We start from the raw sequence: 12,986 nt of genomic DNA, 5'->3' as shown, positions 1-12,986 counted from the left end.
AATTCTTATTCGCTATAGAGTAAATTCTTTAAATGATTTGGCTAACTTAATGCTTTCAGCTGGTCCTCTCAGCTCTTAACACATTTTACCATATTTACAATGGTTCCAAATCAGCATGGAAAATCAGAAAAAACCTGTTGATGACCAAGCAGAAAAGGATGTGTAAGTTCAAGGGGTCCATCGCCTCGCTTTTGGAGCCAGTGGGCCCCAGGTTTCCCATGGTTTCAAAGTGTTTTATGAGTGGTGCATATCAATCACTCTTTGGAGTAAACAAGATGCCACACATAAACAAGCCACATCTGTCGGCCAATAATTGCACCTTGGAAACGTGCGATGCACATTGTCTAATTTTAAAGGTCTGGAAGTTTAATTGGCTAGGAGGAAAATAACGAGTTGGAAGGAAGGTGGGCCGACACCTTTACAACAAGCTCACCAGGGGACGGTTTTGTTTTGGGGGGAAACAACAAAGTTATGTGAAATGTGGATTTTATTAGAGGAGCACAGGACAAAGTTTGGAGTTCGTTGTTATCTTCTGCAGGCGGTTGTGCAGCTAGTTGCTGACCTGATCTGGCCTAAAAAAAACATTTTTTCACAACCTATGATTACCACATTTCTTGTCGAGTGCTGCATTTCTGTCATTTCCAAAGGATTTGTCTCAGGCCTCAAAATTTCCCAATCTCTCGTTTTCTTTTGGCATTTGACATCCTAGATTTTTACTTCACGCCAGAACAGAAACAATGCCGACAAATTTCCAATAAAAACGTTAACCTTGCTCTCCAAACAAAACAGTGGATCTCTCATTCGTTTTGATGGTTTGGTATTGATACTAGCTATTAGCCGTTTATTTGCTACAACTTTCAACAGAATATCCTTGTTTTCCTTGGTTGTGTAACTAAGTGGCAGACACATTTTTCACCACGGCTTCAGACCGACTATGAAATCCTGACTATGAATTTCCAGTGAGAAGTAGGTAGCAAGCAACAGGGTTAGAGCAAAGCACATTGACATGATGCCTCTATAAACCCTTTGTTTTAAGAGGACTTGTTCCAGATGGCATCTGTTACGTGCAAAATATGTCTTGCATTAAGTCTTGGATGCATTAATACAAAGTCTAATATTCAAAAGTAACAACGAGTAGTGGAGAAAGTGTTTTTTTTATTTGCGCGCAGTGCTCGGCGGATCAAAGAGAACGCCGAGAGCTATATTGCACAGGTGACTGTAAAGGCAGGTTTCATTACAGCATATTTCTCTAGGCCCGGGAATTACTGCCTGCTTTGCTCACACGCACTACCGCGCACATATGCTTTCACTTTGGGTTTGGAGTTGGTTGCAGAACTTTACCATTCAGCCCAATGAGTGCTTTTAGTCCGCCAGGGGTTTCGGTTTGATCCTTGATGTTTACAGCACCTCAGGACTCATGAAAGAGGCCGAAAAGAATTTGTATATTGTATTGTACCCTTTATAACAAGCTTTCATACAAGCATGAAGAAACATAACAGACTATCAACAAACAGGAGAAACTGTGCCAAGCTTGGCATGTTTAAGCTGATGTCTTTTGAAGTACAAAGAATTGATCTGTCATTCACAAAGCAGATTGTATGCAAATTAAAGCTTTAATCTCTCCCTGACAAAGCAATATCTCTTTAATATCTCAGTTGTTTCTCAGATTGTTGTCCTGAGAATAAGACTACGGAAGACACTAATGTAAAGTATCATGATGTTTCAGATTCATATGAGAATCATATTTGAGAATCTGCATTCAGAGAACTCAAAAATGTCTCATCAAGTTCTACCAAGACCAAATGTCTAATATCTCAATCATTTCTCCTGCTTTTCAGATTGTCCTCATGAGAAAAAAAAGACTCAAAACACTCATATTTGAGAATTTGCATTCAGTCTCATCAAGTTTTTTCAAGACCAAATGAGATATCTATAGAGATGTTATAATATCTCAATCATTTCTCCTGCTTCTCAGATTGTTCTATTTTAAAATAGACCCAAAAAGACACTAATCTCACTTTTGTATCATGTTTCAGAGGAATCAAACATGTCTCATCGATTTCTCCCAAGACCAAATGAGATCTCTAATATCTCAATAATTTCTCCTGCTCGTCAGATTGTTCTCCTGAGAAAAAAAAAAGACTAAAACGCTCATTTGTATCATAATGTTTAAGAACTCATATTTGAGAATCTGCATTCAGAGAACTCAAACATGTCTCATCAAGTTCTCCCAAGATCAAACGAGATCTCTTTAATATCTCAAATATTTCTCCTGCTTTTCAGATTGTTCTATTTAAAAACAGACTTGAGAAGACACTATCTCACATTTGTCTCTTAATATGTCTCAAGACTAAATGAGATTTCTTTAATATCTGTTACTTCTCCTGCTTTTCAAATTGTTCTCCTGAGAGAAAGACTCTAAGACACTATTTGTCTCCTAATGATCAGAGAACTCAGTATGTCTCATGAAGTTCTCCCAACACCAAATTTTACAGCTCTATAATCGTACTGCATGTTACCAATTGAATCATGTTGGTCTGTTTTTACTTTTCTGATTTTTATTATTATGAAACATTGATGGTTGCTTCTACTGAAAATCCCCTACCAGAATATAAAGCCGCAGAAGTTCTAAGATTATGAAATTGGAAGACTGTTAGTGTTAACCTAAAATTACATATAGAACATAACTTCACTTCTATTCCAGTTAAATTACACAACTTTGAATTTTCCCACCTTATTTTAGAAAACAAAAAAAAGAAATGAAACTTTTAGAATGGTCATATCATGTCCCTCTCCTTCCACTGGGGTTGATGAGTATGCTGTACCATAGTGAACCTATAGTGGGCCCCCTTCATCAGGACCCAGTACAAAAGATCCCATTGTCCTTCCCTGTTGACAACCCATGGTGTATTTATAGATGGTCCTATGATTTAAAACATCACAATTAAGCATCGCACATTATTAAATCTAAACAATAAAAAGTGAAATCAGCACATGTCAGAATTCAGTTAAACAACTCTGTCCTGATCTGCTTGCATTACCAGGCCAAGTTGTCACACTTTTATTCCAGTGAACATTTCTCTGAGTTGGTTTATTTCTGAAAGCCAATTTCTTTATAGACACAAGCCTGATGTCTTGGTTACACAAAAGCAATTAGACATTTTTGAAAATTATTTGACAGCGTTGATGTAGGTTGACTATATTTTTTGGCGTCTCCTAACTGTATATGTCAATAAATCGTATAATGTTAATATTCCAGTCTGTTTGAGTGATTCAGATCTATTTGTTACTGTAAAATGTACTGATAACAGCTTTGGCTGCCCACATGATGACTAAAAGTTCATCAAGATTGGCCTCTCCAGCAACTGTAGCCAATAATAACATAACGAAAGAGTATATACACACATAGACATAAAACACCATCATGGCAACACACATAGCGAACAAAATGCAACATAAAAACTCCAATAGAAAAAAATACAGATTTACTCTTGAATTCAAATATATATATAGCCTTTATATAGCATTTTTAAAAAATAAAAACCATTTGTGACCCTGGACCACAAAACCAGTCTTAAGTCGCTGGGGTATATTTGTAGCAATAGCCAAACATACATTGTACAGGTCAAAATTATAAAAAAAAAATTTTTATGCCAAAAATCATTAGGATATTAAGTAAAGATCATGTTCCATAAAGATGTTTTATCAATTTTTTTACCGTAAATGTATAAAAACTGAATTTTTGATTAGTTATATGCATTGATAAGAACTTCATTTGGACAACTTTAAAGGCGTTTTTCTCAATATTTTGATTTTTTTTATGCACCCTCAGATTCCAGATTTTCAAATAGTTGTATCTCAGCCAAATATTGTCCGATCCTAACAAACCTTACATCAATGGAAAGCGTATTTATTCAGCTTTCAGATGATGTATAAATCTCAATTTAGAAAAATTGACACTTAAGACTGGTTTTGTGGTCCAGGGTCACATTTATCCTCGCACTTATCCATTTACAGTAGTATTTTTCGTTTTCAAATTGACTAACAGTTCACACTGTGCGTCCTCTTCTGTTCGCGCTTCTATTCCAATGGACTGGAGTGGAGAGGCGAGCGCGCGCGCCACGGCGCCGCACAATCCCACTTGATGACGTCGATCAGTTTCCGCTGTCAGTCATTCCCCTCCTCGTGCCTCCTCTACTATCGCTAGAAGAGTCGCTCGGGCGAAAAAAAGTCCGACTGATCGACCTACGGACTACAAACTTTCTCCTAACACCAATACCTCGAAGAAATGGAGCTGGGATTATGGAATTAAAGCAAGGAGCGCTTGCGATGGAGATTTTATTGCTGAAACTGCTGCTTTGTTGTAGTCTGACGGTGATTCGTGGTGAGTAAAATAGTTTTTGTGGAGTTTTTCCTACGGCTCTGAGGTGTTGAAGTCATTATATCACCGCGAACAATGTGATACAAAGTAAAACGCACGAGCGCTAAACAAACTTGCGCATGGTCGGTTTCGCGAAACTTTGGCGTATTTTGTTTTGTTTCGCACGAGCGTGTATTTTAATCGTTTACATGTTTGGAAATGCATCTGTAGTTTTGAGAGCAAAACTTTAGAGAGTCAAGTCTGCGTAAAGTTGAGCTGGTTTGAACTAAACTATAGTCTGCGGTGGGATTGTTAACCGAGATGTGCACTTCTGGAAGTTGATTTCAAGCTTTAAAGCTAAATATCAACTTTTTTTGATAGTATTTGACATGTTTGGTCGGAGTTTTTAAGCTCACAGGACTTGTAAACTGCTCTAGTTGTGTGTTATGGAGGCCTCGGTGGTGTCGAATGTCAAACAGCTTGAAAAAGAGTGCAAAATTATTAAATTGACTTTTAAAACTGTTTCAAAGACGGCTATTTTACCTGACCTTCGTCCGAATAGTGTTACAGACAATTTTGGCGGATAAACAAACGTTGCAATTTCAACAAAAACACTGCTGAAGTTTAATTAGGAGTATAAAAAAAAAAATAAAGACTCTCAGCCAGCTCAAAGACCCCCAGTATAAAGAGCTAGATTTTCATGGAAACACTTTATAATAACATTCATAACCTAAATATTACTATAGTGCTTAACGGGTAATTAATTTGAAAGTTAGAAAACTGTAGTTAACCGTTAGTAAACGTCTATATGGGAAGTTTGTGTTTATTTTTTAGGTTAAAATGTATATGTATGAATGTTATGTCTGTCATTAGCTAGTCACCATTTCTAGTTTTCCACTATCATTAAAATGGACCAGCAGAGTAATAAATGAATTCTGAAAATTAAAGTCTTGCAATATCATAAGGTAATAAATGGTAAATGCATAAAAATTACAAAGGAAAGGCTGAACACTTTTTAAGTTTTGTATGAAGTATATCAACTTATATAGCTACTATATATATGAGCAAAAAAAAAAGTATAAATGGAAATATCTCTTTTAAAAACCCTGGACACAAATGATTAATATCATATAGTTTCATAGTGTTATGGAGAAGCATCTCTGAAAACTTTTCTGTGACAGTTGCTGGTGAGAAATTGCCATTCAAACAGGCCTGTGCTTAAATATTTATGGTTTTAGCACCATGTACTCATTATTGGTTTGCTGGGATGTTTGTATTCACGCCTAGAGAGACAGAGAGAGAGATTGAACTCTGGTTTGGTGCTATTTCTGGGGCAAGGAAGCAGAACCGTGTGAATAGTTTAATTCAGATGGATTGAGTCATATTATGTGCCTTAACTCATATTTGTTTATCTTCTATTCAGAACTTTATTCCAAACATTTACCAACAGCTACATGGTCCATTTTGTGTTAGACTAGTCTTCTAACTCATTCCAACAAACTTTATTGCATAAATAATCATTAAGATCATAGTTTAGTTTCTTTTAGACTAGTCTTTTAGCCCATTTCAACTAACTTTATTTCATAAATATTGCTTAAGATGATTAGACTAGTCTTCTAATCAAGAAGTCTTTGCATAAATAATGCCAAGACAATCAGTTAATGTGCATTCGAATAGTAAGAAATGCTTAATTTATGTCTTCAGAGATTTGAATGTTCATGTGTTCTGTTAAGCATTTTTTATGGTTGGTGATTGAACTGGTTTTAAAAGTTATAATATAGTGTTACTAAGTTGTTAGAACAAGATGAATTCAATCCAGTCCTGTAAAAAATAAAGGTTCCTGTTAGATCCATAAAGGTTTTACAGCTTGATTCTATTGGAAAACCTTTAATAAGTTCCACAACAAACAATTTAATTCTCTTGTGCTGTGGGAAACCATTTATATATGGGTGCTTTAGAGAACCGTAAACCAAATTGAAAAGCTGTAATGTGAAGGACTTGCTGGTGCAAAGAACATCGAAGAAACTTTGTTGTTAAAAGTGAGGGAACAAAATATACTACTTCTTGGATGAAATGTTCTGATTTTGGCATTATGAAGTACTTAAATTATTGCAGGCCTGCATTGTTTGTATGCAGCTACTGTAGAGTTATTACAAGCTGTTATATTGCAATTTTGAGAACAGACTGTCATGTTATTTCTCTTTGGATTTTGGGCTTGGTGTTCTTAAATGTTTCTTGTGAAAAACCATATTTATTTATTCAGGTCACGTCAATAGTGAGTGGTTCATTTGTTGACATGTCACTATGTAAGGTTGGAAATGTCTGCCAGCAAGCATCACTGCAAATGTCAGAGCCTCGTCTCTGGAGTTTTTCTAGTAGTATTAATACAGATTTATAAGTTGTAACCCGGTGTTTTTAAACCTTTTTCAATTTTTGTGTATTCCGAGATGAAAGTGATGGAGGAAAAGCTGTTGCATGTAATGCTAATTTAACACACGTGAACAACAAAAGGCCTTGTTGAATTTTAGCATATCAAAACCCACAAAACTTTTGATGCAATTGTCAAGCTCTTACTGCCGATGTCAATCACTTCTTAAGCTAATTAAACAAGTTTGCATTTGAATGAAAGGATTTTTTTGGGGTAAAGGAAATGTAACAACCAGTCCCTATTTTTTATCCTGGACTTGCAGGATTCTTTTGTGTTTTAAATGATTTCAGTTTAAAATTCTTTTAAATGTTTACAGGCAATTTGGACCTGATAGATAGATAGATAGATAGATAGATAGATAGGTGTGAATTATTTTATCAGGATCATAGGAAGGTGTCTCAGAGTTCAGAGTAAAAAAAAAAAAATGTTTGCATACTTCTGTGTTTTCTTTAACACAATCTCTCGCTTTACTGTATGGTCTCTTGCTGATAAGGGTTGGAGGAAGTGAGCGACCGGGCAGATCGTAATCAGGCAGATCAGGTAGGTAAAAGGAGATTGAGGTCAGAGGAAGAAAACAGAGATAGTGAATGCGCTGAGCAGCTTTTCATTTGAAGCTCTTTTACCCACTTTCCAGGACTCTTCACGTATTCGTAGACCTCTAGCCTCCTTTGTGCTCCTCCCTTCTGAAGACGGTTAATTCTGGTGACAAGCTCAGACTCCTTCAGCTGTTTCTTTGTGCTCTTCCTCTACAAAGGAGGAGCCCGGTGGGCCCAGGTGCTCTCAACTGCCCCTCCTGGCACTACAAAAGTCGGAGAAGAGCGGAAGTTCCTAAGTCATATGGGTGCTCAGGTATAGACTGGAAATGAGTTCTCCTAGAGACGACTGTTTAGGGAGATTAGCGATCTTCATGCTGTGGCTGAAATTTATTGCTGGACTTTGACTGATTTTGTTTCCTTTAGTAAGCCACACTGTTTAAATGTCCATTGAAACAAGGCTCGCTTTGCTTTTGTCCTCTAGATATCTGGCACGTTGCCTCTAAAACCATTACAAAGTTGCTGGAGTTCATCTGTTTTCCCTTTTCTTTCTCTTAGTGAGCTCAGATGTGCTCTGTAAGAAAGATTTGTCCACAGAAGTTGTGAACTTGCAGAAACTCCTTTCAGGAGCCTTTGAGTGGCTTCTAATCTAATGTAATCTAATCTATCTATAAATGACATCTACCTATCTACGTGTCTGTCTGTCTGTCTGTCTGAGGTGGATATCAGGGTTATAAGATTATCTATCTATCTGTCTGTCTGTCTATCTGTCTATAAATAACATCTACGTATCTATTGGTGCTTTTCCACTGCGTGGTACGACTCGGCTCTGCACGGTTCAGAACGGCACGGCTCGGTCTGCGTTTCCACTGCAGTTTAGTACCGCTTTAGAGTGGGCGGGATTATTCACGTCGTTATAGTTGCACCGCCTCTTCTGCAGTGACTCCTGAAAAAAAAAAAATGTCATTCCGCGTTTCTCCATCAAGCTCTCGCTGGATCCGCTCCTCGGCTATCAACGAGAGGCACGCCTGTACTTCCTCAATAGGCAACGAAACACCCATTTTTTGGTTGTTAAAAAAGGTGCACTCATTCAAAACAGTTGCATTTGATTCTTTGCTGGCTGTGCTGATTTAAATGGCGCAGGCAGTGACGATTTTCTTTTTACACGTCACGTTATCTGTCTGTCTGTCTCTCTGTATTTCTGAATCTTTCTGTCTGTCTATCTATCCATTCATTTATTCATTCATTCATTCTTTGTAGATTAATATGATTTGTCTGTAATGAATGTCATGAAACTTATTAATCTTTTTTAAAAGACCCAGAACAATAAATTTGAAAATCCTAGAATGAACATCAAGAATGTTATTTACCTCCAAACAAATATAAAGTGATAAAGAGAAAACCCTAAGACTGAGAGTCTACTTTTCTTGAACTATAGCCTAGCTATCCATCAGCTAATGTGTTTGGTTGTACTAACTGAAATGAACTGTAGTGAGTAATCTTGTCTATTTGGGTGGGAGATTGTGGTGGGGGGCTGCTTGTGGTTCTTCTGCATCATGCTGGTGGTGGTGGTGGTGGTGTTTTTTCTTGCACATTTGGGCTGCAGAGGTCTGTGTGATCTCATAAAACAGTGCAGCTGTTGGGACGAGGTTATCTTTTTAATCCCCACTGCTCTGTGTTCGCCGGGGAAGGAGGTGTCAGAGTCCTCCCAGGCTCTGCTGGACCATTCCAAAGGCTTTTCTGTGCAGATGGAAGCATATGCTGCAATTATGCCGCTTAAATGACATGTACATTGCCAGTAGTCCCACCAAACTGTGGAATATGTATATGCTTGAAGAAACTAGCTGATAAGAAAGAATAGACCTGCATCTCCTTTTCACAGTGATTCGAGTACATCTGTCTTTGTAGTCAGAAAGATGGAAGAAAGGAGTGAAAGAGGTGGACTAAATGATTGAAGAAACAATCTGTGGGCCAGGCAGAATGTGGACAGCCGATTATTGTTTGATGTGTGGGGTCTGTTGCTTACGCAGCGTGTGTACTTCACGCCTCTGTCACTGTTTAGTAGACGGAGTGCTGTGTTTGTATGAAGTGTATACAACTGTAGATCATGCTAAAGTTGCGTTTAAACTTGACAAATAATTGCGAGACACTTCTTGCGCTCATAGCTGGGAATTTAGTTTTTGATAGCTGTAGGAAAAGTGGAGTTCAAAAGTTTGGTTTTGCATTTGGTAATTTGTCTTGGAACTGATGGTCTTTAATAGTTTTAAATGACCCAGCATAGAGGGAAGTATCTATAAAATCTGACTTCTCAGAGTGTTATATGTGGAAATTACTAAATATGCATACAGTTGTGGTCAACATTTACATTACATACGCTTTGCAGTATCTGCAAAATGTCAATAATTTTACTGAAATAAGAGGGATCAAAATGCATTTAGTACTGAAGACATTTAAATTAGGGCTGCATGATAAATCACATGCAAATGTCATGCACATCTCATCAGTAAAGCCAGTTCTGTGATTAGTAGCAAATCTCCATCATGTGCATTCAGATGGAGCAGCATTTAATACACAGAGCCGTAGTTCACTGGCAAGCTACGCAATATCGCGTTCATAATCAAAGGCTATTCATCTGCTATTCAGCCCTAGTTTAAATACAGTCCACAAGAGAAAATAATAGTTGAATTTTTTTTAAAAATACCCAGTTCAAAAGTTTACATACGCTTGATTCTTAATACTGTGTTGTTACCTGAGTGATTTCTTTTTTTTTTTTTTTTTGTGATGGTTGTTCATGAGTCCCTTGTTTGTCCTGAACAGTTAAACTATAGCATCTGCATATTTGAACCCTTTCCAATAATAACTGTATGATTTTGAGATCCATCTTTTCACGCTGAGGACAACGGAAGGACTCCTGTGCAGCTATTACAGAAATATTCAAATGCTCACTAATGCTCCAGAAGGGAAAACCATGCATTAAGAGCCTGGAGGTGAAAACTTTCTGAATTTGAAGATCAGGGTAAATTGAAATGATTTTGTCTTCTGGGAAACATGTACGTATCTTCTGTAGCTTTTGACGGGCAGTACTAAAAAAACCCAAAATGTACACACCTTCATTCTGTTCAAAAGTTTACACCCCTGACTCTCAATGCATCGTTTTTCCTTCTGGAGCATCAGTGAATGATTGAACATCTTGTAATAGTTGAGTACGAGTCCCTCAGTTGTCCTCAGTGTGGAAAGATGGATCTCAAAATCATACAGTCATTGTTGGACAGGGTTCAAAACCAAATAATTTGTGGGACCTGAAGGATTTACTGAAGAACTCAAAAAAAAAAGAAATTAAAAAAAAGCTGTGTATCATCCAGGTAAAAACAGTATTAGGAATCAAGCATATGTAAACTTTTGAACAGGGTCATTTTTATAAATTTAACTATTTGAATTTCTCTTGTGGACTATATGTAAACATCCTTTGTGAAAAATCTCATTCTGGGCTGCGTTTCCCAAAAGCATCTTAAGCCTAAATTGATCATAGCTCCATTGGTTGCAATGGGTCTACGATGTACTTAAGCTTACGATGCTTTTGGGAAACACAGCCCAGGTCAGTACTAAATAAAGAAATAACAAGCATTTTTTTATGATCCCTCTTACTTTGAAATTTTGCAGGTACTGCAAAGTGTATGCAAAATTTTGACAAACTCTGTGTATGTTCTTAGCAGGAAGCCACTGATATTTAAATGACGTGACCAGCTAATACTGAGCATCTGGCATAAATCTCCTCTTCCTTCAGTTCCTTCACAGTTTTTGCCTATTTTTAGCTCAAAAGTTTGATTTTCTAACATCAAATTTATTTAGGTTCAACCTTTTAAGCTAGTTTAATAGGTCTGACAATTTTTAAGTAGGCCTACATTTTAACCCTTAATCACTCGTTGGGGTCTACCTGACCCCAATGGAATTTTCCTTTATTTTTTAAAGGTGTTCCTTCATTTCAGGGGCATGGGACTCTGTGACTTTTCCTAAATAATCTATCTAAACACACACACAAAATCTGGACTTGATTTGGTTGTTCTAAAGGTGTGTAAAAAAAAAAATTAGATTGACCCCACATTGAAAATGGAAAAAATGATTTTTTTTTTTTGTTTGATTTATCTAAAAAAAAAAAAAGTAGTAAACCCAGTATAAATCTGAAATTTTACATTTTTTATAAAGGCCTGGATCAAGAGCACAAATGCAAATTGGAACGAACATTCTATCTCACACATACACACACACACAAACACACATGTGTGTGACTGCAGTAGAGGGCATTTTTATAGAAATTGGCATGTAAAATCAACAAATCTGGCATAAATCTGAAAATTTCCGCTCATAAATGATGGACTGGTACTAGAGCACAAATGCAACATGGAACAAGCATGTTCACTCACACACACACATGCACACACACGCGCATGCACACATACACACACAAACACACGTGTGTGACTGCAATAGAGTGCATTTTTATAGAAATTGGCATATAAAATCAACAAATCTGGCATAAATCTGAAAATTTCCACTCATAAATGAAGGACTGGTACTAGAGCATAAATGCAACATGGAACAAGCATGTTCTCACACACACACACAGACAGACAGACAGACAGGTAGGTGTGACTAGGTGTCCAGGGCATTTTTTTGATTTTGGCAAACAGCAAATTCTAACCTTTGACAAAAATATAGATTTTTTTTATATATTTTGGAATGTTTAAATATATATTCACAAAATATATATCATAAAGTTGCTAGGAGAAGGTAAAAAAAAAAAATTAATAAATAAAAAAATCCACAAAAACACAGCATAAATGCATAGTTGAGAAGTAAATTTAAAAAATGATATATAGTTTATCATATAAAAAATGTATATTTCCTTATTCAGTCGCTCTGTAAAAGTTTGTGGTCTATGACCTACTTGAGGTGTGATTAAGGGTTAAATAAATGTTCATATATTATATTATATATTTATATTTATATTTAATAATGCATCCTGAAAGCTGTTTTTAGTGTTGTACGTTTTACATTTTCATATAATGTGGAGAAAATAGTGGTTAAAGATGCCTTATCTTTATTTATTTGTTTTGTTTTTGTAAACTTTTTTTGATAGTAATAGTTTAATAATTTCAATAGTATGGCCATAAAACAAACTGTTTACTTTTGAATCCACTTTTCTTTTTTTTTTTATCAGTTACAATTATCTTAAATTATCTTCATTTGTAATGTTTGGTGCCACACGTTCAATCTATGAATGACTTATTTATAGTTGTCTGTAGTTGACAGACCTTGTTATGTTATCCCAGCTGGCCAGTGATTCATAAAGTTAAATGTGATGACTCTTAAATGTAGGAGATCTGTGGTGGTTCGCTAGCACCTTTTTTTTTTCCACAGAGGAGCTTTACAGGACACTTACATGCTGGTTTTCCTTCCTGGTGGTTGCTGATAAAATAACCCTCAAGCCAAAAATTGCTGCGGTGTTTGCTTTCAGATAACACAAAATCACATATCGTGCACTGTTTAGTCTCGTAAGACTGCTTGCTTAGTGGATACCGGCCTGGGCAGAAAGCTGCGATCACGTGATGGAAAATGCCACTTTAGGACCGTCGAAATCTCAAAATAAGGCAGAAATTGCTGTTAC

At 36.5% G+C, this 12,986-nt stretch overlaps 1 protein-coding gene across 1 annotated transcript in view; it reads left to right on the top strand.

The window, feature by feature from the left end:
• The first annotated feature begins 4,094 nt into the window (after positions 1-4,094).
• The window catches only part of lrp5 (low density lipoprotein receptor-related protein 5), a 77,592-nt gene continuing 68,700 nt past the window's right edge, over positions 4,095-12,986 (top strand). Inside the window, 1 exon segment of the mRNA XM_058766885.1 lies at positions 4,095-4,384. Coding sequence (XP_058622868.1) covers positions 4,303-4,384 — 82 coding nt within the window. The 5' untranslated portion in view covers positions 4,095-4,302.

This window comes from Onychostoma macrolepis, chromosome 25 (genome assembly GCF_012432095.1).
Source record: "Onychostoma macrolepis isolate SWU-2019 chromosome 25, ASM1243209v1, whole genome shotgun sequence".
Lineage (NCBI taxonomy): Eukaryota > Metazoa > Chordata > Actinopteri > Cypriniformes > Cyprinidae > Onychostoma > Onychostoma macrolepis.
The sequence above is the reverse complement of the archived record's forward strand: the minus strand, read 5'-3'. Positions and strand labels throughout refer to the sequence as shown.